At 44.5% G+C, this 27,775-nt stretch overlaps 1 protein-coding gene across 3 annotated transcripts; it reads right to left on the bottom strand.

The window, feature by feature from the left end:
* Positions 1-215: 215 nt before the first annotated feature.
* On the bottom strand, positions 216-27,775 carry CDC42EP3 (CDC42 effector protein 3). Of its 3 annotated transcripts, XM_058551411.1 has the most exons (3): positions 27,485-27,775; positions 18,735-18,838; positions 216-5,313 (listed from the first exon to the last, which is right to left on the bottom strand). In XM_058551411.1, the coding sequence occupies exon 3, from the start codon at positions 5,075-5,077 to the stop codon at positions 4,313-4,315; it is 765 nt and encodes a 254-aa protein (XP_058407394.1). In that variant the 5' UTR covers positions 5,078-5,313; positions 18,735-18,838; positions 27,485-27,775; the 3' UTR covers positions 216-4,312. The 3 variants fall into 3 exon arrangements, with proteins under 3 accessions (XP_058407394.1, XP_058407393.1, XP_058407395.1); XM_058551410.1 differs by lacking the exon at positions 18,735-18,838; XM_058551412.1 differs by lacking the exon at positions 18,735-18,838 and having other exon boundaries at positions 27,571-27,775.

The following is a 27,775-nucleotide window of genomic DNA, read 5'->3' as shown; positions in this document are numbered from 1 at the left end:
TTCATCTCTCTCTGGGCTTCAATTTTCTGAGTTTGGGATTCAAGGAGTTTGAGAGAACGTCAGGGGCTGTATGCTTCTACTCCACTGAGTTGGTTTTTCTACTCAGCTAAGACTCTTCAGTGACATTTGGACTTTCCTTTCTGTTTCCTGAGGTGCTTTCTCCCTTAATCCTGGGGATGCTCAATCAGAAATTACAGCCCAGCCTGGGAAAAGATGTGGTGAGGGATTGTGAGGAAGCTCCCTGGGGGTACTGCTGGTGGGATAGCTGCTTGTGTGTTCAGTCCAGGGACTGTCATATGAACTTGTTTCATCTGGTGCCATTTCAGGAGATACTTAGCCCCTTTCACGTCTTCCATCGTCATAAATGGCTTTCCCTGAACACCCAACAGCCTCACTGCTGAAGTGTCCCCAATCCGGCATTCAGGTTACAGCGTAGGCACTATTGACTGGGCATGAGCTTTCACAAGATGGTGGCTTATTGCGTATAAAATTCTAACCCTGGGAACCACCTGTTCAGCAGCCTCGGATTCTTGAGTCACTTCTTATTCCACTGAGTGAGACCGCTCAGGCATGGGCCCAATTCTTTTAGTCCTGGAACTAAGCATTTTCTACTTCAATCCCTGTTTCTGGACTATTTTGAGTAGAAATCCTACCAGGATGTAGTGTATCCTTTTGTTTGTTCATAATCTTCTTCCTCTTGAGTATGGCCCCTCTCCCTAAAAAAATGTCACCAGTCACTCAAGGCCCCATTTGGGTCCTCTTTTTCCATGAAGCCATCCCAGGTCTCCCCCTCCCCAGAACTCAAAGCTCTTTTTTCCCAACAATCTTTTGGCAATGAATCACACACATGCCTTCTGACTTACTCCAACAATCATTTTATGGTGAGCATAATACCCACTTCACTTGTTCAGCCTCACTCATTTTGATGTATGGCAGACATCTCTATCTGCACAATGAATCCCTGGAATATTAACTCTATTTTGCACAGTGGCTTTGATTTGGGCAGATGTTTTTATCTATCAGCCATGTCAATCTGCTTTCCATGAAGAAAATTTGGCTGACCTTCAAAGGACGAAGATTATTGACCTCCCTTGGAAGCCAAGGGAAGTGAACTCACTATCGGATTTTTAAAGTAAAAATGGAAGATAATTAAACGCAACACAGTACTTGTAAAACAGATTTCATTGTGTTATATACATCACTTCATAAAATGAGCATAGTTCCCATTCTCCCACGTGACGTTCTTTATAGCATTTTACCACAGAATAATGACTCTCTGACAACTCAAGAAAGAAATGTTTAGGCCTACTTCTTAAGAACTTGCTTTAAGAACAAAGTGAAAATTAAACATTCTCGAATGGAAGTCCAGCTGGATGAAATGGTGTGCCATCAGAATAAACACGTGACGTCCCAGGTATAATTTGTGTACAAAATATAACTTTTTTGTGTTTTAAAATACTTGTCAAGTTAATTCATGGACTTCCTCCATTCCATGACTCAAATGTTTTGTGGGGAGACTTGAGAAAAAATGGTAACTTTCAGTAACATAGAAAGGAATAGACTGTGATTCTGGAGACCTGGGTTTTCTTGCCTATTCAACCAGTTTAATCTTTTGTGTTTGTTGACAGTGACATTGACTCACTGAAATGTGATAATTAATGACTTTGTGAAGAGCTAAGTTTTGAAAACCTGAAGTTTTGAAATTTTTAAGCAGATAATTTTACGCAGAAATAATATATCTTGTCCTTTGTTAGGTCTCACTGCCCAGGGGAAAGATCACCCACAAGAACCTTGCCTACAACACGAAAGGTCTCTACTTATACAAATTGCACAGTCTCTTTTCTGGTTGTTGGGTCACAGGTGGCTTGCCATTCTGAGTTTGCAAATAAAGTGCATCACGATAAATTAGGTTAAAAGTGGGAGAAAGTTCAAAGGCTGAGAACATCAAATCAGCTCTCAGCAGGTGCAAGTCAAAAGTGCCTTTTTGCAGGAGAAAGCCACCACCAGTTGTGCCCCTGCTCCCTGGAGAAGGAACCAGGCATTAGAAGGGCGGCCACAGGAGAACTGACTCAACAAAATCGTTCATAAGCTGGATGTGGCTTTGTTTCATCTCTAATAGGGGCATGTTTGTATAATCTCAATTATACCTAACCTAATGGGAGAGACTATGTGTGAAAGGGCCTGGAGAAAGTATAATGGCTAGATAACTGGAAGGATGCATTATTGCTTAGATTCTATCAAACAAACCCAAGACTGGCAGAGCTGTTCTCCTTATTTGTCACAGAGGGAGCAGCTGAAATGCACAGACATTCCTCATCATTTCACCTAATAGTTTAATCTTTTGCTGGAGGTCATGCTGCAGATGAAGAGTAAAATGAGAGAACGAATATGGTCAATAATAATTAAGATGAGGAAAAGTGTTGAAAGAGCCTGGCTAAAAATTAGGGGATACATCAGACTCTTTCTCATTCACAAGGTTTAGAAGGGGCTGGGAAGTCTATTTGAACTGTGAACTGTGAGTGGGGTGTGGTCACACAGAGAAAGAACACTGGAAAAGTGTGGGATAGAAATGCAACTGGGAATTAAGGCAAGCACTCAACGCTCTCAGGAAACTTGTTTCCTCTTCTGCTTGGTTAGTTGTTCTAATCTGTGTTTCATCTGCAGTTCAAAGGTTATTTCAGATGATCAGGTGATGGAATTGCAACAACTCCAAACCTGGTTAAGAAAACAGGGAAGTGTTTGCGAGAGGAAGTCATTTCAGGGATACATTTCAAGGAGAATTGAAAGTTATTGTGTGCAAGTGTTTGTCTTTGAGAGGGAAGGGGTGGTTGACAATGGGACAGGAATCGGTGTGTACATTTCCTGTTCCTGTTTCCTTAACCAATATCCTCAGGGCATCTCTGGCTCCTTGGGGGGAAAATGCTCTCTGCTGCCCTCTTTTTGGCCTCAATCCTGTCTACATGGCACCTGCTGCATGGAAACATCTGTCCTATAGGGGTGGGATTGGGGTCACAAGAGTTTGCTGTAGAGTGAGTTCAAGTAAGGGAGGAGATTCACAGAAATGAGTTGAGAGGTTGGCATCAATGTTGACTTAACACAAATTCTTATCGCACATGTTCATTTTTCCTAAAATTGAGGGGCCATGTTTCTGTAATCTCAAATCTTTGGGAAATAATCAAAATTAAAGAGTGGCTGGAAATGACCTCTTACCTTATTTTCAATGCTCATGTACACTTCAGAGAAGCAATTTTTCTGGCCCTGGACTTAAAAAAAAATTACTATTCTCTTAACATTTTTATTACTCTAAACAAGCAAGTTCATTTTAACATTTACTCTTTATTGTGTTGTATGAAGTACCTATGTAATGCAAGTATGTACTGTACTAAAATACCCACATTTCCAAATCACATTACGTGGTATAACCCACAGTCTCTGCAGAAGCATCATGGGTAACCTGTGCCTTTACACTTTACAATCCATTGTTGGCTGCTGTGAAAAGTATGATAACAGATGAAGGAAAAAAATAAAGCTAAGTAGGAATACACTTTTCCAAACATACATATACACAGCTTACAATGGAACCCCAAAGGAAACAAGTCAAATGGCAACTTTTGATGTAATATCTATAAAATGTAGACTCTGCAATAAAAAGCCAAAGGCACATAAAAATATATTTTAACTTTAAAAATAACTTAGTTACAGTAATACTTTGCTTGTGTCTTACCAACATGTAGCTGACAGTCAAAATTTCGTGATATAGATACACAGTAATATAGAGGGATATATAAGAGTTACAAGAAAATCCCCAAAACCCATAAAGTTGTTCAAATGTGAAAACAGAGAGAAGTTTTAACACTGAAGAATTTGCTATGGTGAGCCCAAACAATATAATATAGAAAAGAGTCTAGAAAAAGGCTTAAATGTTAAATAAATTTTGACTTCCTCTTGCTCAGAAAATGTGGAGTAAAGCTTCTGAATGTAACTCGCGCAGCCCTTCACAGCTAGTGCCAATCCTGGCCCAGCCAGATTTCCTATGTGTCTGGAAACAAAATGTGAGCTGAACAGCAGCAATGCCCGCCGAAAATGGGTTCTGACTAACTCACTTCCTCTTTTTGCCAGGACAGGTTTTTTTTTTTTTTTTTAAACTGTTTTTGCAAACAGGGCATAACAGATTAAAAAATATTTTGTAGGAATATGATTTTAGAAAACCCATCACATAACTGCAAATGTAGCCAGTGAAGCTCTTCTCTTCAACCGTGGTTAGTTTTTTTGATACCTTCTACCTCAGAGGAAAGGAACTGGCGGCTTCCTGTTACTTATTTTTATCCATGACATTCAGCACCTCATCCAAAAATGAGGGCCCAAGATCGAGCTGCAGGGAGAGGAGGGAACCCGTAAGATCAGAGAGCGACTCCTCTGATTTAGTCTTTTCCTTGACGAGCTCGCATGGGGCAGGATGGTCAAACATGTCCTCGGCCGGCCAGTCGGAATACGGTTCGGAGAGGCTGGAGGAGTGGCTGTCCCTGCCCTGGCTGGACCGCGAGGCGGACCCGCTGGAGCCCCATGAGACGTCTCCCTGGTGCACGGTCCCATTCTCCAACAGACTGCTTTTCTCTGGAGCCTTTTCCTCCACGACGGGCTCACAGCTAAGCCTGGGCAGCTTTGCCGGCGCAAAGGACTCCTGTTTGGAATTAAATGTCACTGGTGACAACAAGGGCAACATGAGTGCTTGGGACCCTCCGATGGTGGGGAGGGAGATGGCATTTTTGAGCACTGGGGAGGGCGTTTCTGTGAACATAGAGTCGGAGGTGCTGTTGGCCCGTAAGAACTCGCTATGTCCAGGGAACTGGCCCATGCGTGCTTTCTCCTGGTTTCCAGGTAAGAGCTCATAGTTCCCTTGAAGAAAGGAAATATCTCCAAAGACATCGTGCTGGCCCTCTTTGCCAATGTGGATGGTGTGGCGAAAGTCTCCGAGGGGAGGACTGATCATATCGGGGGACAAAATGTCCCGCAGTTTAAATTTCTTTCCTTTCTTGTTATTGGCAGCTTTCAGGTAAATCGGGGTCTTGGCTGGCATTTTGGAATTTGAGAATGTCTATTTTGCAAAAGGGAAAAAGGGCCACTTTCTTCACAGATGTTCTATGTTTCCGAAAATCCTTTTTGATAGGAATTGTCACATCATTTTTCTCAAGTAGCTTCAGAAGTGGCTCTGAAATGAGATGGGATCTAAGAGACCTTCCTGAAGTTACAGCCAAGTGGGGCTTTCTGGAAAGCCGGTTACATCATCCAGTCCCTTCCACAACATGGAGAAACCTAAAAAAGAAACCAAAGCAGGTTATAATTAGGTGAGCCTCTGGGTTCACTTGGGCCTGTCTTTTTCACAAGAGCCTGCAAACAAAGGCAGGACCAGATCCCACCCAAAGCTGAGCTTTATTTTGCCGCTTCCTACCACTAAGTAGGATAAAAACTTTAATCTTGGGGCTGGCCCCATGGCTTAGCGGTTAAGTGTGCACACTCTGCTACTGGTGGCCGGGGTTTGGATCCTGGGCGCGCACCGACACACCGCTTCTCCGGCCATGCTGAGGCCGCGTCCCACATACAGCAACTGGAGGGATGTGCAACTATGACATACAACTATCTACTAGGGCTTTGGGGGAAAAAAAAAAGGAGGAGGATTGGCAATAGATGTTGGCTCGGAGCCGGTCTTCCTCAGCAAAAAAAGAGGAGGATTAGCATGATGTTAGCTCAGGGCTGATCTTCCTCACAAAAAAAACAAAACAAAACTTTAATCTTAAGGGTCCACTAATCTTAATCCTACTTCAGGGGAAAAAAGAAAAAAAGGAGGGAATGAGAGACAGATTCAAAAACCCCAAACCTATGACATCAGCAATTTTTAAACATGGCCATGAACATAATTTTATGGATATGTCTAAAATTTTAGGCCTTTTCCTCTAAGAACTGCTGTCAGCACATGACCTGAGTGATTTCAGCTCCTCAGATACGACTGGATTTGTTTTGAAATATATTTTCTGTTTTGCTTTGGCATTCACACTAGCAAGATTAATAATATTTTGTTGTTGAGTTCTGTATATAAATAAAATTAATGGAATAAAATGAATAGCCCTATAAAGATGGGCTGGAAATATCATTTACTCAGCAACAGTGACTATTACCTGCTGGTGTCCAACAAAATCTTAGTGAAATGCATTCTTACAGATGAGAAAACAGATTCAGGAGTCAAAGAAACAAAAGCACCCTTTCTCAATAACATACAGTGGGTAAACGAAAGAGCTGGAGCAGGAATCCAGTTGTGGTAAGAGAGGATTTCAGGATTTGGAGGCATTCTGAGATGGAAGGAAAAGAATAAAACTGCTTCTTTTCAAAGAAAAAAGTGTGATCATATGTAATCGGTTGGGTCTTCACCTGGGAGTACTTTTGAAACATTTACTGATAAGCCTGCACCCACTCGGTGTGCAGAATTCCACAGTAGCCCCCATGATCTGCCTCCTGTGTTAATGCCTTTGTGGGTGGAACCTGTGATTTGCTTCTAACCAACAGAATATGACAGAGGTGATGGAATGTCACTCCTTGATTAGGTTACATTATAAAAGACTCCATCTTAGCATACTGGAGGGAGACTCCCTTTACTGGTTTTGAAAAAGTAAGCCTATGCTGAGAGGGCCTATGGAGAAGAATTCTACCAACCATCTGAGGGAATCTGGAAGTGGATCTTTCCCCAGTTGAGCCTCTGATGAGACTACAGTGCCGACCGCTGGTTTGCAGCCTGATGAGACCATGAGCTAAACCATGCCCAGACTCCTGACCCGCAGAAACTGTGAGACAATAAACGGGTATTGTTGTAAGCCACTAAGTTTGTGGTAATTTGCTACCAGCATAGAAAACTAACACACCCTCCTTGCACATGCTATATGACACGATTAGAACTGATGAGCGACAAGAAAGTTTTGGGGCTCTCAGGCTCTCATTTTACAGATAGAAAATAATATATCTATCTCTTGAAAAGAATCCTCCAGCTCTTCAGTCACATCAGCTGACATGGAAAAGCTAAAACCTTTCCCGCTGAGGGAATTCCTGAAATGGCTCTGCTGTGACCTCTCCCTGGCCGCAGAGCAAATAAATAAATAAATACACTGAGGGTGGGGTTAGATGGTGGCCTGAAGAGAGCCACATTTGCTTTGTAGCAGCCAGAGGCCGTCTGCATCTGCTCCATATTTCTTTCCTTTCAGCAAGAATTTTAAATTCATTTCCCGGTGGCAGGTGGCAAGAACTGTGCTCCAGCACCCACTGGCAAGGTAGCAACTGGCTCTGTTTGGGAAGTGGCTTGCACCCAGGCCTGAGAAGGCGCCAGGCCTGAGAAGGCAGAGAATGATGGCTGGAGAGACTCACCTCTACTCAGGCAGCTTTGAGTGTGGGGAGGAGGCTGAGGCAACACGAGGGGGTTTGCACCCAGAGTGGGCTAACCTAGAAGCTGCCAGATAGGACCACACACTCACTGTCTCTTGCTTTCTCTTTAGTCCAGACTAAGGCCCTGGCTCACACACCTCCCTGAAGTACTGCAGCTGTGGCCACAGGGAGGAGCCCTGCGGGTCTGCCCGCCCACTTCAGGTTAGGCAGGCATGGATGATGGGTTATAGATGCTTGATACTGAGTGAGAAGACAGGAAACCTTAGCCTAGGAAGACATGCTTGTGGGTCTGGACATTTTCTCTCATAGGTTTAACTCTAATTTGGGTCTTGTAACAGTAACAAAGGTTTAAACCCTGGGTCTTCCTGGTAAAACATCAGAACTTCCTTCCCCTGGGAGTGCACAACAGCCCAGGGCTCCTGCCACCCAGGGGTGGCTGGCACTGCCTTCCTGCCCCTCTGGGCACAGCACAACGACAGCCTGCAGGAGCAGCTGGGGGAGCCCGCAGAAGGTGGGGCCAGTTCTGAGGGTCAGCTGCCCACTGGAGTGGTGTGCTTGGCACACATGGCCAGGAGGGCAGCTGCCCTGGAAAGATAGTGTGTCCACTGCAACTCAGGGGCATGCGAGGGCTGCCTGTGGTCAGCTGGTGGAGCCGGGGTCATGCAAGGCCAGAAACGAGGCAGGGCATTTCAAATTATTCAGAAAAATAAAAATACCACAAAGATGCAGCCAGAGAGCAGTTCTCTGCCCCTTGGACTGGATCACTCACATTCACCCTTTACTTGAACACTGACTGGGGACCCTGGGGAGGAAAAGGGAGGAGGAGAAAAGGGAGGAGACGCTTGCTGCTCTCAGGGGAGGACACCCAGCCCTCCGTCCCTGCCTGGCCACGACCACGGGCACTACAGCCAGAGGCTCGCTCTGCCTGGTAGAAGTTGGGTTTTAAGTCAGTGATGTGGACATGAGGGTGGGAGGAAAGCGACAAAAAAATAGAGAAAAAAGTAAGGAAAGGGTTGATGAGTGGAGGCTAGATAAGCCACAGGCAGCGAGATTCCAGAGAGTGGGAGAAGAAAGAAGATACCTTAAAAGGCATTTTTCTTTCTTTCAACAAGTATTTACATAGTACTTACTGCATGACAGGGATGTCGGCTTCTAGGACATTGGAAACAATAATTTGTATTGAATTTCTGCTATGGGCCAGTGCTAAGAGCTCCCAATACATCGGCAGTTTAAAAAAAAAGGAATTGGGGGCAAAAATGTCAGTTTTACAACTTTAGAAGAGTTGATGTTTGCGATGTGATGCTGGGGAGATATCTGAGAGCTCTGACCTCATCCCTCTATCTTATCTGTTATCTTTCCTCCTCCAGCTCAGGGGCGACCGGGCTTGATCCCAGGAGAGACAATCCAGTATCCATGATTTCTTACACTGACCGCTTCCTCCCCTCCTTTCTGAATATTCTGGGCTCCCTGGCTTATCAATGGACATCCACGCCCCTTTCCCTTGCCAGGCTGACTGCTCTTCAAACGTCTTCTCTGCCATTGCTAACGAAGAAAACTAATGGGCAGTTTCTTCACTGGTAACAAAGTGGCTGGTTGTGGAGAGCATATGGGTGCGTCTCCTGGGAACCAGCACTTTATATGACAGTAAATATTTACTGAGAGCGTCTCTAGGTGCCGGGCACCGTTCCAACCTTTGACATGTACTAGTTCACTCACAAGAACCCACGAGGCTGCTACTGTTAACATCCCCATTTTACAAATGAAGCACTGAGGCATAGACATCGAGTTGCTTTGCCAAGCCCACACAGCTACTAAGCCGAGTGGCCGGGCTCATGCTCCAGAGTTTGAGGTCTTGACACTTAATGAGCACATTCCCCGGGAATCCAGTCAGCTCCCAAATGATGAAGGGGGTGCATTCCAAAGTCTGTTTAAGATATACATGTGTGATAACGCACTGGGCTGATAAGGATGGGGAACAGGCCTTGTGTACACTGACTGGTGGAAGCATGAGCAGATCCAACCTCAATGGAAGGCAGTTTGCCGATATCTATAAGAACTGCAAATCACGTGCCTTTGGCTCCAGAATTCCACTTGCAGAGATTTATCCAACTTACATATAATACATGTAATAAATGGAATTAATACAGGTACAAGGCTGTCAACCTAGCACAGTTTATAACAGACTTTTGTCCTAACTGTCCACTGATAAAGGACTGGTTATATAAATCAAGGTACACCCATACAAATGAATATTACACAGGTCTAAGAAAGGATGAAGCAGCTCTTTCTATGCTGATACAGAAAGAGCTGCAAAGACATATACATTCAAAGGAAAAAAAGATAGGTGCAAAAGTGTGTAGATACACTGGTATTGGCTTGGATGTCTATAAAACATCTTTGGAAGCATACACAGAAATGACGGTGACAGCCCACAGGGAGATGAAGGGTGGAAGAGAAGTTTTTCACTGTATATCCTTTTATGATTTTGGATTTCTGAACCATGTGAATGAATTAGCTATTTAAAAATAAATAAATAAATGATAAGGGCTCAGAGCGCACTTTCTTACACAACCAATTTTATACATGGGTCCTGAAAAGCCTACTGAACCTATGAGTGACTGATCATAATGCAAACACGAGTATGGGAAAACGTGTTCAAAAGCCAAAATCTGGGATGGCAGTATGTGGATATATGAAGACCTCACGAGAGGGCTGAGCTTGTCTCACCTGAGCCCAGCAAAGGGACAGGTGACTTGCTCCTGCAGTGATCAGGCATTCACCGAAGAGGCAGCACCAGTGTGTATTTTGCGGAATGGGAAAGATCTCAGGAGAAGGGTTTTTAGTCAGAAGGAAATGAGAAAAGGAAAGAGACACAAGGATGTTGGAGAAATGGCCGGTAGCAGGGCACCCATGTGGAGGGAAGCACAGGTAGGTGGAGTCGCCGGACCTCGGGGTACAGCTCCCTGTTTTGGAGGTGGCTAGTGAGGCAGGTAGACAACATTCTAAGACAGAACGGCCCTAAATGCCACAACACAAAATCCTGTCCTTCCCCACCATTTTCAGAAGAGGAGACTTGGGCTTCAGGAGGCTGCCTCACATGGCAGTAGACAGGGCGAAGGATGAATCAGAGCCAGGGAGCCTGTGTCAGGGGGACACCCAAGAGGCTCTGCTCTCTGCCCAGAAGGAAGCGGGATGTTCTTGTGGTAGGAGAAGAGGAAAGGAAGAGCTAAATCACAAGGGCTTATAGACCAGACGTGATTATTAGACTAGAAGTGGTGAGCGAGCCCTCCTGGGTATTCCCAGCAAAATGAAGAGCATTTCTAGCCTTTGTCTATCCGTAGGACTCTACCACCATCATGAACTCTTGGGAACTGAACCCTTCGAGGGTGCTCCTACCCACACCGGGCCTCCCCTGGCTCTCCAGCTCTCTTGTGTCGCTATCATTCCTCCACTCCCACTATCTTCCTCAAATAAAAAGAGAGCAAGTAATCTTCCTATATGTAGCTCTTTCTCAAAAACCCTTCCCTTGACCCTGAAATCTGAACTGTCCATGATTGATAATCCCTTTCTCTGAGTTCTTGGATCACTGTTTGCTCCTCTTTCCTCCACTTAGATGACACTCAAGATAATATTCATCTGGGAAATTAGATGCCTCTGAAAACAAGTTTCTGGTTCCTGGGCACTGAAGAGGATAGATTCTCCAACAAAGGGTTCGACTCCCCAGTCAGTTGCTCGTCACCCTCTATCCAGATTAGAGAGACTGTCGGGCAGGTGTGTGGGCATGGAGCCCAGCTGTGAATGCACAGGCCCCCACTTACAGGAACTGGTGAGAAATCCAAGGGTTCCAAGACACAGAGGACTTGAGAGGAAGTTAAAGCCATGATTTTGACAAGAAAGGAAGAGTGTCAGGTGGTCATTCCTGCACTAGGCTAGACAATTTAGTTTCTTGTGACTGATTTAGCATAAGTGACAGTGTTAATAAGAGAAATCACAGCATCCATAATTCAACGAAGAAAAACCTGAAGCGGCCCTTTGCTTCATTTCCTTATCATCCTTTTGGTAAACAGAATGCTGCTGCAAAGACCAAAACAGACCAGTGGCCAGATGGTGGGGAAAAACAAGGGGTTATGAACAAGTGACACACTCAAAAATCAGTTCGTGAATTACGTGGAGTTGACTGTCTTGGCGACTCATGGGGCTTTGAAAAAGAACAAAGAGGTGGAGACTTCTAAAAATTCCATTTATTTTGAGAAAGGAATGTTTTGTTTGTCTACTGTTTTTAGATTAATTCTTAGTGGAGAGAGAGGGTAAAAAATTTCTTGCAGCGTTAATTTAAAACACACATGTATAAAGACAGGGGCAGGTGGGGCAGGGGGGTGTGACTGTTCTGAGGGACAGCGGCCTTTTCCTTTCTTCTTACTTGTGGGAAGTGAGCCTGCACTGGAATTCCCCTTCCGTGCTTAGTTGTCACGTCCCTCAAGGACATCCTAGCATCTGATCGCTTTTCAGTTTGCCTCAGCATTACCTCAGCGTGCCCTCCTTCCTAGCACCCAGACACAGCTCTACCATACCATCTGGGCTGCAAGCAAAAATATTAAATTATTCCTCCTTGAGTCTGAACCAACAGGCCCAGGGAGGGATAATGACTCAACCAAGAATCCTTGACCACCTCGCCACCCCCAACCATATTTCGGGCATTTCTCTCTGCCCCAAAAAACTGTATTTGACCCTGGGCTCCACACTTTAGAAGGGACAGGTGACCTGGAACACGTTCCATGTTCTGAGGAGTCCAAGCAGAAGATGAAGGAGCTCGGTCGTGATATGTGAGAAGCTGAAGGAGTGGAGCAGCTTGAAGAAAACTCAAACACTGAGGGAAAACAAAGCTTTAGGGATTCAAAGGATTCATTTAACTAGAATGGAAAAGGGATTAACTTGTTCTTCAAGGTCCTAGGGTTACTAAGCAGAAGCTATAGGGAAACAGATTTTAGCTTCTTCAAGGGAGAACCCAGGTACCCTGAAAGATGGAATGGGTTGCCATGGGGAGGGGGTGGTGAGCAAGGCATGGGATGAGGACCTCACAGGGAGTGGCAGCCTTGACTCTGAGCCTCTGTGATGGTGCACGGCAGGTGGTGTTTAGTCCCGGTTCCCTCTGAGCCTCCTAGAAGGGAATACTACCACTATCGCTGCTAATTTCCTTATGGCCCCATGTCACATTCGCCTATAAAAACACTCAGTCCTTCCCTAGAAGACTATCCATTTGAAGATGGCTGTGTTTTTACTAATATAGGAATGACCAGTCAACCTTTAGTAACAGAAACACTAAAATATTACTATAATGAGGGCACTCAGGCCAATCCTTTTGCAAACCTCTATAGGAGGGTTTCTCTGAATCAGACAAAATTTTAAAATTCAAGGGAAAAAAATCATAGTATTAGAAATTCAATATTGAACTTAAATGAAAATCTAAGACAAAAGTAAATGTAACCAAAGGGGCCGGCACCCTGGCGTAGTGGTTAAGTCTGGTGTGCTCTGCTTCGGCGGCCAGGATTCATGAGTTCAGATATCGGGCGTGGACCTACACCATTCATCAAGCCATGCTGTGGTAGCGATTCACATATAAGATAGAGGAAGACTGGCACAGATGTTAGCTCAGGGCTAATCTTCCTCAAGCAAAAAGAGGAAGATTGGCAATAGATGTTAGCTTAGGGCGAATCTTCCTCAGCAAAAAAGTCAATGTAACCAAAGAACACCCAGTAAACAGCATCCTGAAGGGATGCTTTTCATATTTTTAGTCTGTTTTACTCCACCCATGAGAAGATAAAAAGATGCCTTTTCTATTTTTAGAATCTTATCCTTTCCCCATAGCATCTGAACTGAGGACACAGCCCAGCCGCCCAGCTGTCACGCAATTGAATTTATAGCCAGACTGAGCAGACCATATTTTATAGACCCACTCTGAAAGTCTATGATACATCTCATCTTCAATTATTTATAAATGGACTCTTGTTTATGGTTCAGCTACAGCTCATATTTATTTTTCTTTTACAACTCTGATTATAGAGAGACCCACAAACACCATATGGGAGACTCACTGCTAGTTTGCATATAGTCCTCACATTTATAGGATCTAATTGTACTGTTTGAAAGATGTCTTAGAAGCAAAATTGGAAGACAGCATATCCAACTCAAAGTACCAAGTCTGCACTTTTAAAGACAGCCGTTACACCCTTTCTTCCCATTAAAATGAATTATTGGGGAGGATTCATTATGGACATTGATGTCTGGTGGTTTTAATGAGGCAGGAGAAGGGCAGGTTCTCTCAAAATGCCTGGCTCATCTATCATGACTATTTTTATATAAGATTCAGCTTTAGGTCAGAAGGACCAAGGCAGACCCTCTAGTTTGGTGGATATGAGTTAAATAAGACCATTACCGTGAATTGCTCCCATGCTTCCCATAACTAATGGATCTGACTTGGTCTGCAAAGCTGCAAAGACAATATCAACACGGCAAGAGAACATGACTGAAGTCTTCAGCAATATTCAGCCACGATATTCCTTCTAAACTCTGCCCCAAAGCAAGTAACTTGTGAAGTTGCTTAGTTGCTCACAAAAGAACTACTAATATTTGCCAGCAATTATTCTATGGAACTTCAGCTCTAGCAATAGTAACATCAAATGATCCAAAATAACAAGTTTGACAGATGTCCAGAAATTCAGACTATGGTCACTTGACCCATACCACCATAGAGAGCTGAGTTCTTTGTCCTTTGTCTTTATAGCTCATTCTCAAATTTAGGCCCCTTGAATACTCTATTTCCCTAATGGGGTGATGGACAGATATGGGATTTCCATGCTATTCTCCCATCCTGCTAGGGCTCTTGACAATCATTCATGCTCAGTGGATGGACTGAAACATGGCTTCTCCACATCACACCAGCACTGGGTATATTTGGAACCTGGCAGTGGCCATTGCATTCTCAATACACTTCCACGGCAGGCTCCCCTATACTATTTGTATATAAATATCTATACACAAATATTTGCTGAATGAATAAATATCCCCCCTGACTAGGCTGAGAGCTCTTCTGTGAGCATGAGATGGGTCTTACTCGTTTTTTTTGCCTCCCACAACACGTGGTACACAGTGAACTTCAAGTTAAGACGTGTTTAAATCCATAACCCCTGCTAGACCTTCCATCATGAGAGATGAGTGGGTTTGCTCCTGAAGGCCAACCCCCATTCCGAGTCTACAGGGGCTCCTCTAGACAGGCAAATTTGAAATGCCTCATTCCCTAAGGAATTTACACACGTGAACAGTAATGGCTAACATTTGAGTGCCTGTGGTAGGCCAGGCAGGTAAGTATTGGAACACACCTCTTAGGAAACAGTCTTAGATTAAGCCCGTGTCTTAGGTCAGTCAGCCAAAATGCAGAGGAGCTAGGATTCAGCCATGGCTAGACCCCACAGTCTGTGCTCTTAACCGCTGCTGATTGGATAACTGAGGACTGCCATGGAAGTGGGTTGAGAATGGAATGGCCATTCCAGACTGTCTCTTGAAGTCCAACAACATCAAGAGGAAATGATACACTATGATCTCAACATTAGTGAGAGGCAGAAGAGATAACCTGACCTTATCAGGAACCAAGACTGAGTAAAATGGTCCCAGACACCAGCCCCTCCAACTCTAACTCAAACGGACTTATCAATATTTTTGCTTTTGTCAAAAAGAATCTCAAAAGATATTTGACTTGATGTAAATGAAAAGCCAAAGGATTAGAATTTTGAAGTAATAAAAGCCCCCTGAGTCTCAAGGAGAAACACAAACATCCTGTTCTTAGAAAAGAGCATTAAGTGCCGTTACTTCTTTTCCCAGAGGAAGCACGTGTGTGGGGCTGCGCACAACCACAAGGCTTTCACCAGGGACAATAGCTCCCTGCCCTCGCTATTGACACTTCACTTCACTTCCCTCTTAACTTGCTGAAACCAAGAACTCTGTGTTCCTTACATAGAATGTCCTCCCACCTTCTTACCATCAACCACTATTCACAACATCCTCCAAGAACTGCCTCAGTCACTTCCTTCCTGGAGGAATTCTCTAACCCACTTCATGCAATCCAGGCTCACTACTGCCTTGCTTGGAGGTTTCTTAGGGCTCCCGTAGAGCTTATAGTTTGGTTTTTTTTCCTGTTCTCTGGTTTTGTGATTTTATGTCTGATATCTCCAGGTAGGTGGTAAGCTCAATACGGATAAGGTAAGCAAAGGTGCTACAAATAAGAGCTACTGCTGATAAAATCTCCTTCTCTTTATGCTGGATCACTTACAGAGCCTCCTCTTGGGCTGTGAACACAAAAGGCCCTCAAATTTTATTGAATAAGCCCTTTTAGTTTTCCCTCTGCTCATCCCTTAGATCAAGGTCTGAAAAGTACAATAGGTGGGCTGCATCCGGCCCCCTCCTTGTTTTTGTAAATAAAGTTTTATTGGAACACATCTATGCCCATTCATTTATGCATTGTCTGCAGCTCAGTAGTTCTCAACTGAGGGTGAATGTGCCTCCCAGGTGACACTTGGCAATGTCTGGAGATATTTTTGATTCTCATGACTGGGGGTGGTGGTGCTAATGGCATCTAGTGGGTAGAGGTCAGGGATGCTGCTAAACATTCTATAGTGCACAGGACACCCCCCACAACAAAGAATTATCTGGCCCCAATTCTCTGAGGTGTGGAAACTCTGGCAGAGCTACCTTCATACTACAAGATCAGAGTTCAGTAGTTGTGACAGACTGTATGTGGCTATCAAAGCCTAAAATACTGACCCTTTACGGGAACAGTTTGAACCCCTCCCTTAGATGTTGGCATTGTCACAGGATTGGATGGTTGCTGTCCATCCCTCAACCTTCAACAATCCTCCTGCAAATAGCTTCAACCACCACCTCTAATGATAACTTCCAAATTAGAGTCTTCAGCCCACACTTACCTAAGTCTAGACCAGTGCTACTCAAAGTGGGTCTGTGGACTAGGGCCAGTCCATGACGAGCTAAGTAAAGAAATTGAAAGTAAGCTTCTAGAAACTTTTTGACATAACAATCAAGCATGTGATCTGCGGATTTTTCTAGCTGGTCAGACTATTGACAAGTGTGGGAGCCATGTGTCATCAGGTTTGCAGGGAGCTGGATGTGGCCCAAGCAGCTACTCATTGTGCACAGCAGTATCAGTACACAATGGATTGGAAATTGAAACAAACAAAACATGAAAACACTGATCTTTCACAGAAAGCAGCACTGGACTTTCCTTTCCTGTCTTTTATTTTTTTTTATTCACTTTTTTTTTTTGTGAGGAGGACTAGCCCTGAGCTAACATCCAATGCCAACACTCCCCTTTTTTCTTGAGGAAGACTGGCCCTGAGCTAACATCCGTGCCCATCCTCCTCTACTTTATAGGGGACGCCGCCACAGCATGGCTTACCAAGCGGTGCATCGGTGCGCACCAGGATCCGAACCTGCGAACCCCGGGCCACCGCAGGGGAGCACGTGCACTTAACCGCTTGCACCACCAGGCCGGCCCCAACCTCTCCTGTCTTTTAGACTTCTCCACTTTGCTTCCCCTGGTACTTCACATTCAACTTGTCCCAGATGGAATTTGCTATCTTTCCTCCTCCTGCCTACCCTGACCATATGCCTCCTGTACTTTCTCCTCTTGGTAAAGGGCAGGAAGTCACCCAAATCCAAACCCCAGTTGTCATCCCCAACTCCTCCCCTTGCCTCACCCTCCACATCAAGTCCTATCATTATGTCTCCTCTAGTCCATCCCACTGCCTCAGCCTTACTTCTAGCCCTCAGGATCTCTCTCCTGCACAATTTGCCTCCCCACCTGTCTCCCCACCTCCAACCTCATCTCCTTCCACTTTATCTTCCAATTTATATCAGAGTGAGCCATCTAAAAGGCTCTTGTAACCCTGTCACTCTCGGCCTTCAATGGCACGCCCACCCTTACAGCCTGGAGATAAGATAGCTTGTGAGGCCCACTTGAGCAACCTTGGTCCCGCCCACCCCTGCAGCTGCATCTCCTGCCAGCTTCCCAGAGCCTCTCACACGGAGCTCCTGGAGTACCTCGTTTACCTCAAACCTACCAACTATCACACTTGACTGTAATCACCCACTAGGCAGCCTTCTTCTCGGGAGAGACAACTATATTTAATCCATAGTCGGTACTGAATAAATGTTGAATGGATGAACATATGAGAAAGTTTGACTTCCTTTCTCTTCAACCCCGCCTGCCCTGCTGAAAATGCGAGCTGGAGTCTTTCTATGACTCCCACAGAAAAAAAATAAACAAATAAAATCATTTAACAAGGAGTTAGTCTCTTTTCTTGTGGCAAATGCCTTCTTTCATTTTTCCATCTGTAAGACATTTTAACCTTTCCCTATCCAGGCAGGGTAAGAATTTAACAGCCTATCAATGCAAGCCACAGTAACTCTACAGGCTCTTACAGGTCTTTGGGATTAAGGCAAAGAATATTTGCCCACATGTTGTTTGAAAGGGAAATGACTTCTATCCATGACTGCAATGTGCAAATAACAGTCTTAGAGAGACAGGCAAGACTCAAGAAAAATTTGACAATACATTCCCCTGAATGCAGACTCCCTAGTTATATTTTATTTAAGTCAATTTTGAACAAAGAGGCCCTGGAGAAACAATGAGCTCGCTCTCCTGACCTTTCTTTTCAAAAGGAAATGGGTTAAGGGGGAACCTGGATTATTTGACTCAAGAAGTACAAAGGAACTTGAAGAAATTATAATGGACATTCAGTAAAAAAGGGTTGTTTTGAATATCAATGTGTGACTAGGTACTTAAAAAAAAAAAAACACTTCTCAAATGAATGAACGTGTGGGCAAACAAAACAGCAGACAGAGCTCTCACTGCTGGTCTAGGCCTGAGGGTGGAAAGAACTGGGCCAAAACTTTGAGCCAGCCCTGTAGGATCCTTGTAGAACTCCAGACACATGCGTGCCAGTTACTTCCTGTGTAAATGGAGATAATTACCCCAAACCTGCCTATCTCACAGGTGATATTAAGGGCTGAGTGTGAAAATCTTCATAACAACAGAGCGCTATGCAAGCACAAAGCATTTTCTTTATCCCAAAGGAAAACCTAGATCATCTACTGAAATACATTCTAATTGCCAAAATAACCACTTCCATTTTCTCCTTAAACGTTGTCCATAGCAGTCATCAATAAAATGGCTGCAGATGGGGCTACAATGGTTTGTGTCCGCCCTGTGAACAATCTCCACAATTAGAAGGGATTCCTACCTCCAGCTTGATCAGAGGATAATTCCTTCTGTCAATGGCACACAGGGCTAACTTCTCCTATACACATACAGGCATCCTTTATCTCCAGGTTCAATTCTTCCAGCCTTGAGAACAAATGCGACTTCTCTGAGTTGGGAAAATTACAATCAACCATTATCGGTCAGATAAAAAAAAATTTAAGGGCATGTGGTTATTTTAAGTGTTTGGTAAGCTTTCAGGTGAGAGGGAATCTGTATGGTCCCAAGGAAAGAACTAGGCATGCGATTAAGGTTCACGGGGAGGCCAAGTAGGAACGGACGTGAGGAAGAAGTCTAAAACTTGAGTTAATCAGCTCCAATAGGAGAGGCCCATCACAGAAGTTTTCCCTTGAGTCTGAGCTTGCTGAGGGATTACAGAGGGAAGGGAGGGAAGGAGGGAGGGAGAGAGCAAGCATGCCTGCACTGGGACAGAAGTTAGGGTAGCCATCCTCTATGCCATGTTTCTAATTTGAAGTAGCAGCCCCTGGTATGTGCATGTAAGTAAGCTACATGTACATACAAAGAGATGACATAATCATAGACTTGTGCTTACGATATATTTACATTTAATACGACAAAGTATTTTAGGACAGTGGTTCTTCACACTGTGTTCCCTGGAACCCTGGGGTCTCAAAGCAGGCCCCTGAGACCCTGGTGAAGGGAAGAGAGACAGAGAAAGTAGGGCCAATATCCCAAGCTGTCCCTTCCTCCTCCTCAACCAAAGAAATTCTACTACTATCTGTTAATATATTGGGCTTATGTTAAGATTTTCTTTCTTTTCCTTGGCTAAAAAAAAAGAAAGAAAAAAGTTTGGAAGAGAATTGGGCCAAGGAAGATTCGTGCTCTGTCACTCAAACTCTTAGGGTGAAATCACATCAGAATGAGAGAGTGGGGCTGTGATGAGGACCCTTCCATCTGTGAAAATGGTAGAGTTCTGTGATTCTACATGTTTGCAGAAACATCTAGCTTTCAGGGAATTTTAAGAAAAAAAATATAATACTTTTTAATGAAGTTAAGACTATCCTTAGAATCAAAATACTTTTTGCCAGCTTATAAAATTTTCATCATCTTTTCTCATCCTTCCTGGTATTAAATTAAGGGCACAAAGCAATGCCAGTGACTCTCTCTGGGAGCCTCAGTTTTCTCATCTGTAGAGGGGGGACAGTAATGGGGAGTGGCTTCTTAGGAGGAGACAACACACATCAAGTCCTGTTGGGCAATGAGTTTACAATCAATGGAAGGGGAGATTATTATTATTAATTACTCCAAAAAACTAGAGCTACATAAGGAACAAGACAGGCTGGAAACTCACCGTGGGGATTTCTTCCAACCTATTTCTTTTAGACCTTGAGATCTGGCCACCTAAACTGATTGTTTTAAATATAGGGTGAAAACCCCCAACTGTTCCAGTTCCAAGCCTAATGCCTAATGCCTAATGAGGAAAAAAACTGGAAGTGGAAAGAAGTCAATGTTTTACTCCACACGCCACCCCTGAAACAAGTCAGCAATGGCACTCCACCAGGCTGGCACGCGGAGCAGCAGGTGAGCCCACAGCTTAAGGGCTTTTTCATGGGGAAGACAGAACAAAATCCACCCATAAGCATAAACTTACAATAAACTTATATAAGGCCAAAAATCAACATTATTTTGAAGTCGTTTCCCTCTGAAGTCATCTGAGAGCAAGAAAAGCTTCCAGTCTGGTGCTCTGACATGCACGCAGTGGGACATGTAGCAGATTCACTCAATGAGAAGCAGGAACTGGAGAGAGCCTTCCGCATGCCTCCATCCAGCCCCTGGCTAGTCACTCACATTCAACAACATTTATTCAACAACAAACATCTACTGAGGGCCTACTAAACGCCAGGCACAATGCCAGGAATTGAGGCTACAGCAATGATGTGCTCACGGAGCTTATAGTCCAATGTGGAGAGACAGATGATCAATAAAGACATCAATAAACAGTCATGGCTGGGGAGGTCCAGGCGAGCACTAGGAAACACACCGACCCTTACTCTCTTCAGCACCTGCGCTGCCTGGCCTGTGCTCTAAGTGGATACACAGCACCCAGTCGCCACAGTCACACCTGGGCACAAGGGAGCTTCGGTGAGGTGGCAACTGCCCAGCCAAGAGGACTCCGAGGAAGCTCTGGTGGCGGCTTGATTTTCAGAGTACCTTGGGTGGTCACTATGCCAGAACCAAAGGGCTGGAGGTGCCTCCCTTTGAATTTGAATATTCTGTAGCCTGGGAAAGAATAATTTTACTATAGCAAGACTTAAATAAGTTAGGTAAGTGAAAATGATTTCTGGCTTGATGACACTAAGAGAAGACGTTGCTCTAGGCAGAATCAGATAACATGGTGAGGATTAGACTGTGCACTTTTTCATTAAGTCCTATTGTAAAAAAGATGCATGCCATGATAAACTAGATTCAGTCCCCACCCTGACGGAGCCAGTAGTCTAATTAAACAGCCACAAGGGTCAATAAATGATAATTTAAATGCGTAAATGTTACAATAGGAGAAGGTACAAAACACTATGGAAATGCCTCAGATTCAAGGAAAAAGAATACTAGAACCACAGCAGTTTAGAGCCAGGAGAGAGCTTGGAGAAGGTCCATCCACTTCCTTTGCACCTCCATCCTTCCTCTGTCCCCACTTCTTCACCAATGAGGGGGCAGGGATTTGCCTTGTGACATAGCTGGCCATCAAGGACTCGGAGCCTCATCTCCTGCTGTGTTAAAATCAACGTTATAAGTCTGAACTGACCTTTACTAAAAAAAAAAGGTTAAAAAAATAAATAGGAAAGAAATCAAATGCATTTCAAAATGGCAAAGCCACATTTTACCAAAAATGCCTTTGCTTGTTTAAAAATGTGTGTAGCCTAAATGATTATAATGGATTTGAACAGAACAGGTCTTTTTCAACTAAACACACAGTGATCTATCATTGGCATGATGTGTCTACAAATATGACCTTCAAGTTGTCACCAGAACATGACGGATTCCCAAATGTGTAAGCTGTCTAAATAGAGGCCTAACTTTGAAGTTCTCTGCCTTCCATGCTGGCTCATGCTGCCCTGCTGGAAATCTGCAATGGTTTGTTTTTCAACCCAGGGTTTTACATTATTATTAGTAAGATAGCTATGCTAATAGGTGCCACTAATCCTGGCTCAATGGATTCTAGATGCTAGAACTAGAGATTATCTGAAATCATCTAGCACCAAATGCCTCATTTTAGAGATTAAAAAAAAAAGACCCGGCCGGCCCGGTGGCGCAAGCGGTTAAGTGCGCGCTCTCCGCTGTGGCGGCCCGGGGTTCGCTGGTTCGGATCCCGGGCGCGCACTGACGCACTGCTTGGCAAGCCATGCTGTGGCGGCGTCCCATATAAAGTGGAGGAAGATGGGCACAGATGTTAGCCCAGGGCCGTCTTCCTCAGCAAAAAAAGAGGAGAACTGGCAGATGTTAGCACAGGGCTGATCTCCTCACCAAAAAAAAAAAAAAAAAAAAAAAAAAAGACCCTAAGAGGTCACCGTTACACAGTTTGGATCAGAGCTAAGACCAGAACCTATGTTTTCTGATCTCTAGTTCTTCTTTGATTGTCTCCACTTATTCTGCATTAGTCTTATCAAATAGCAGAATGATGGGGTGTTTGCTGGCATCTTCTGGTGTTCTTGTGGCTCTAAAATGCTCTTAGGTTCCTTCAGCTCTGTAGGGCAGACTGCAGAGTATGGCTTCTGCCTCTGGCTGGATGGTTCCCACAGCGTATTTCCCGCTGGATTAGTCCTGCCAGCTGCTCTGTGGGCAAAACGACTTGTGAACTCTGGACACTCTCCTGCTGTGGAGATTCACTGTACACAGTGGCGTATTAAATGATCTGGAAAGTCCTGCAGAAAGGGACCTTAATCAAATGGGTTTCCTGAAGAACCCTTTTCTGATGCTCTCCATGTCTCAAGGTACACTTTAGATGGTGCAGTGTTAGCTGAATGCAGGTGTGTGATCTCTGCGACACGGTTTAACAAAGAACCAAAGGCTAGGAGGCTAATAATGACCTTCTCAAATATGCAAATAAAACCCAAATCACTGAAAATTTGGGTTTTGTAAAATTTTAAGTTTGGGATTTGAGGATTCTACTATTAATTGATGACTTGAACAAGCAATAAAGATAATGCAAATATTAATTTGGAATTCATCAGCTTTCAAACTCATCAGTTGGCTTGGCTCTTTAGAAACAATAAACTTTTTAATATCAACATCATGGTTTGTATTATAAAACTATATGGTTTAATTTTAAAAACCGCCTTTCCACTACAGGTACTGTCAAACTCAGTCCATTATCACGAGACTCTGGTGAAACAGGGCACTGAAGAAATATATCATGGCCATGGAAGGGATTTCTTTTAAAGGAAAGAAACACACCTGACTATTGCTGTCGCACTATTTGGCTACCTATAATATTATTTATTCTGGTTTGTGGGGTATCGTTTTGTTTTGTAGCCTTTTAAAGGGTGGGGCCAGGAGGAGGGAAGATTGCAAATGGAGGTGGACAGCTCTAAGGCTATTACCCTTGGTTTTGAGGCAACCTGGGTTGTTTCAAGCCGTCCTTTCTGCCCCACTTATGTCTGAGCAGAGTCTCCTGAGCAGCTCCCTGTAGCTAATCACACACCCACAGAGTCAAAGGCAGTGGATGCCAGGCAGCCCCTCACAAGCTACAACCCAGGGCACCCCTCTAGGTCTCAAAGGTCTCCTTACTCTCTCACACCAGAAGCTTATCTGGCAGGGCCCAGGCCATGTGCAGAACTGTAAGGGGGCCTGACTTCCACCAAGGACAGAGCCCTCCTATCCTGCTTACTCGTGGCTCCTGCCTCTTGCTTTAGCTCCTCTTGGAGCAACATCATGTCAAAACATGTATTCAATGTCCACTGAGTGCCGGGGACTGAAGGGCCAGGCATTGTGGATGTGGTCATGGCCTCAAGGAGGTGACCGTCCAGACTGGTTACTGGACCTCGCAACTGGACCCTCTAGAACTTCAAAGCAAGGATGAGGTCCACACTGAGCTCCACTGCATGCCTAGCCCCCCCAAATTCCTTGTTCCTGGCTGTCATAGGGCTTTCTGTCTCCTTCCAGAGTCCTACATTTTCATCTAGCAAATCTCTTTGTTTATGGTATAAACTAAACTGCTCATGTTCTTTCTAGCAGTTTGATGCTGGATCTGCTGCAGGAGAAGAAAGTTGCCATACTGTGGGATTAAACTGTCTTCAATAACAAAATAATTCACATGGTATTCCTTAAGGCTGGTAATTACTGTCATCTTCCTTAGGGCGGTGGCACTGTGAGATATAGGGTACTGCAAAACGAATTCCCTGCCAGAGGCCAAAAACCCTAACAAGAGGCAGATTTAATAGCTTCTCTGCCCCTCCTTCCAGTATTTAGTACAAGGTCAAATAGACCTGGATTCTAACCTGATTCTGCTACTTTCTTAGCTGTGTGACTTTGGCCAACTTTAAACCTTTCTGAGCCTGTGTTCTCATCTGGAAAATAAGAACAATACTATCTACCTCAAAGAGTAGTTATGAATATTAAATGAGAGAACCAGTATTAAGCACCTAGCAAAAAACAAAAGCAACAATGAAAGCATCAAACTTTTACTGTGCCTACTCTGGACCAGGCACTTTCTGAGTGCATTGCATATTTTTTAACTCACTTAATCCTCAGAGTAATATTAATATCCCCATTTTATAATTGATAAACTGAGGTACACAGGCTAAGTAATTTGCCAAAAATCACACAAGTATTAGCGCCAGAGCTAAGAAATGAGCTCAGGCAGCCTGACTAAGAAAGGTTTCTTAGCCTCAGGGTTTTTTTCCTATCTCCTTAACCTAAAGAGGTGCTGACTTTCATGCAGGATTTGCCACCCACACATGTACCTATTGGGTTGTTAAACTGCATATTCCTTACTGTGTAATTTTGGGCAAGTTATATTAACAGGTCTGTCCTCAGTTTCCACACCTGTAAAATGGGGATATTAACAGTTCCTCCTTCATAGAGTAATTGTTACAAATAAATGAGTTAATCAATTTAAAGGGCTAAGAAGAGTGCTCAGCATTTAGGCTTCATGTAGGAAGTACCTTTACCATCCCAAGTCATGAACAGTGCGATATATTAGGAGAATTCTTGGGCTTCAGCACTTGGTAAAGGAGATTTTGTGGCTGGCTGAATCTAGTGGTTTCAAATGACTATACTTGTTCTCTGGCAAACCTACTGCATTTAAAAATAGATTTAAGTCCTTATTCAATCAATGAATAAACAGGTCCACAGAATTCTGCTTAGAAAGAAATTAGGCAGCCTACATGAAATCAGCCTGAAAGCAGGAACTTTAATAATTAAAAAAAAATTCAGAGCAGTCTTCCTGGAGGTTTTTCAGGTTATGAATTGTACTCCACCCAGTGGATATATGTTATGGCTACTGGGCAAAGAGTTTGAAAAATTTATGGCCTGGTAAAAATCTTTGGGTAATATAGGTTAAAACAACTTTATCCCTAATGCTATTGAACACCACAAATTTTAGAAGTGAAAAATGTCAGCTTTTGTGAACATGTTGGACATAAAACAAAACACATTAAAGGAAAAACTGGAGAGCAGATAGGCTAAACTAGCTCATGTGAGCACTTCTGCAGTAATTTTTATGGCTTTCTATTTACTCATCTTGCACCACATTTAAATTTACAATAAAAAGCAAAAAATGCGCAATGCTCATTACTCTAGCTGTCTTTACATATTCCACTGAGATACAAAACAGAATCTCACTGCTCAGATTTTGTGGGAAGGGGGAACTCATCTTATTTCATGTCTGTAGCTGCTGCCACAGCCACAGCACCACGTTCTAGTCATGGAATTCACAATGTAAATCTCTTGCAGATGATACCGCTGGAAACAGAAACTGTCATGGATCCAGAAACGCTTCCAAATTTCTTCTCTAAAGTTCTTATCTATGAGCCCAGAGGCTGGTACTGTTTTATTCAATGAGTGAGGCCTATTGGGAAATCTACATTCTTTGGGAGGCTTAATGAACTCTCAACTGTTCCTTGACCATACAGTCTTTACCATTTATTTCACATGTGACAATGCTAAACATTTCACAACTGCCCCAACTTATCTCTGAGTGTTTAAATCTATTCTGAAAAGGATTTGTGTCACACACACACACACACACACACACACACACACACACACACACACCTGTGTAGCTTATTCTTAAATGCCAATAAGAGCTCATACCAATTTCAAGTGGTATCAAAGAGAAGACCTCTGGAACTGACCGGAAAAGAAAAGAAGCTGTATTTCCTAGTTGTTCGATGAAAGATCTTTTCTAAGTTAGAACATTATAGGAGTCTTTTAAATCGCCTTAGGGATACCCCTGGGGCATCATCAGAGCTTCAAAGCGAGCCTTTTGTCTCTCAGTGATGTTAAGGAGAAGTCCCCAAGATTGGCTTTGCTATTCAAATATGGACATCTGCTGCTCTCCTAATTTTTGTTCTTTTTTAAAGGCAGCGCCCCCCAAGAAACTCTAGGATATTGTGAGGTCTAAGAGCTGGGAGCGGGGAGGAAATCTTGGTCTCCCTAACACATTCATCAGTTCCTTCCCCCTACCCAGCACCTCCATCCCCAGAACCCCCTGCACCCTCAGCACACAGAGCAGCGATTCCCCCAAATACACAAGGGCTGGAAAGGTTCATGTTGCAATACCCTCCTGACATTCCTATTCCCGCCCTCATTTTAATTCACTCACTTTTTTTTTTTTTTTAACAAAATGTAATTACTTGACTGTCAGCCTGGGCTGCACTCTGGGGCTTTTACTCCTTTCAACACAGCTGTGCTCCCGGCTTTGATGCTGCTGTCCACGCAGCTTGTCCCAGCCACAGCCTGGCTCTCGGTAACGGTAACATTCAAGTGCATATTTATTTTTAAACTGACCTCTCCTAGACTGTACAGTATAAAGGAGGTCCTGCCAAAAATTATGCTACTTTCTATTTATAAGATGAAACACATGCTTCCCAAACTCGAGGGGGGATGGACTGTAATAACTTATAACGAAAAAGTGACTGGCCAGAGCCATCCGTCCTTACATGTCTGATACTTGTCTGTGTCAAGACACTTTGTCTCAAGAAAAAAAAAATCTTGAAAACGCTTCAGCTGTTCAGAAACCAACGGCACGCGCGCGCGCGCGCGCACACACACACACACACACACACACACTACAACCGCCAGATCTGCAGGTTGGAGCCCCAGCCACAATGCACCCCGTCTAGTGAGGAGAGGGCACCCAGCTGGTACTGTCACTTCAGATCTGCACAGTGCACCCATGTGCGGCCCTGCTGCCAATCCACGACGGGAGGGGAGCGGTAGCCATGTGCGGCTTGTTCTCAGAAGGAAAAATGCAATAGGCGCCCAGAATGGCTGTCAAGGAGGGTGCAGTGTAGCCGTGCAGCCGCACCCTGAAAAGTGGTGGGCACAAATGGTGGAGCTCTGCGTCCTTGTCGTGCCGCTCGAACCCCTCCCGGTTTGCTTTATGTCCCCTTTGGTCCTTTGGACAACAGCTGGGAAGGCGATGCCCTCGGTATTCCCACTCCCTGTACGTTTCCAAGCCTAGTACCCCGCGCATGCCGGAAGCGGCCACGGCCACCGGTGGGACAGAGTCACAGGCAGAGAAGAAGGAGCCGTGGGCAGGCAGCAACTCACCAGCAGCCCCGAGGATCCCAGCCGCTCGCAGCCCCCGGGCCGGGCGCCCCGCACCGACGCTTCCCGAGGGCGCACGCAGTCCCTACCCGCTACGAGCAGATCCAGCTGGTCCGCCGGCGCGGCGCCTCCTCACAGCGTTATCCGCTCCGAGACGGCGTGAAGGCGCCCGAGGCCGCGGGTCTCCAGGCTCGCCCACCCGCTCGGGTTCCGCCGCTACGCGCCCCGCAGGACGGGGCGGCGGCCGGGAAGGAAGGTGGTAGCGAGACTGAGCGCGCGGCGGCCGGACGCACA

This window comes from Diceros bicornis, chromosome 12 (assembly GCF_020826845.1).
Source record: "Diceros bicornis minor isolate mBicDic1 chromosome 12, mDicBic1.mat.cur, whole genome shotgun sequence".
NCBI lineage: Eukaryota > Metazoa > Chordata > Mammalia > Perissodactyla > Rhinocerotidae > Diceros > Diceros bicornis.
Note: the sequence above shows the minus strand (reverse complement) of the source record. Positions and strands in the feature narration are given on the sequence as shown.

Coding starts and splice junctions, on each gene's coding strand:
- CDC42EP3 (XM_058551411.1), bottom strand. CDS start 5,077: ATGCCAGCCAAGACCCCGATTTACCTGAAAGCTGCCAATAACAAGAAA.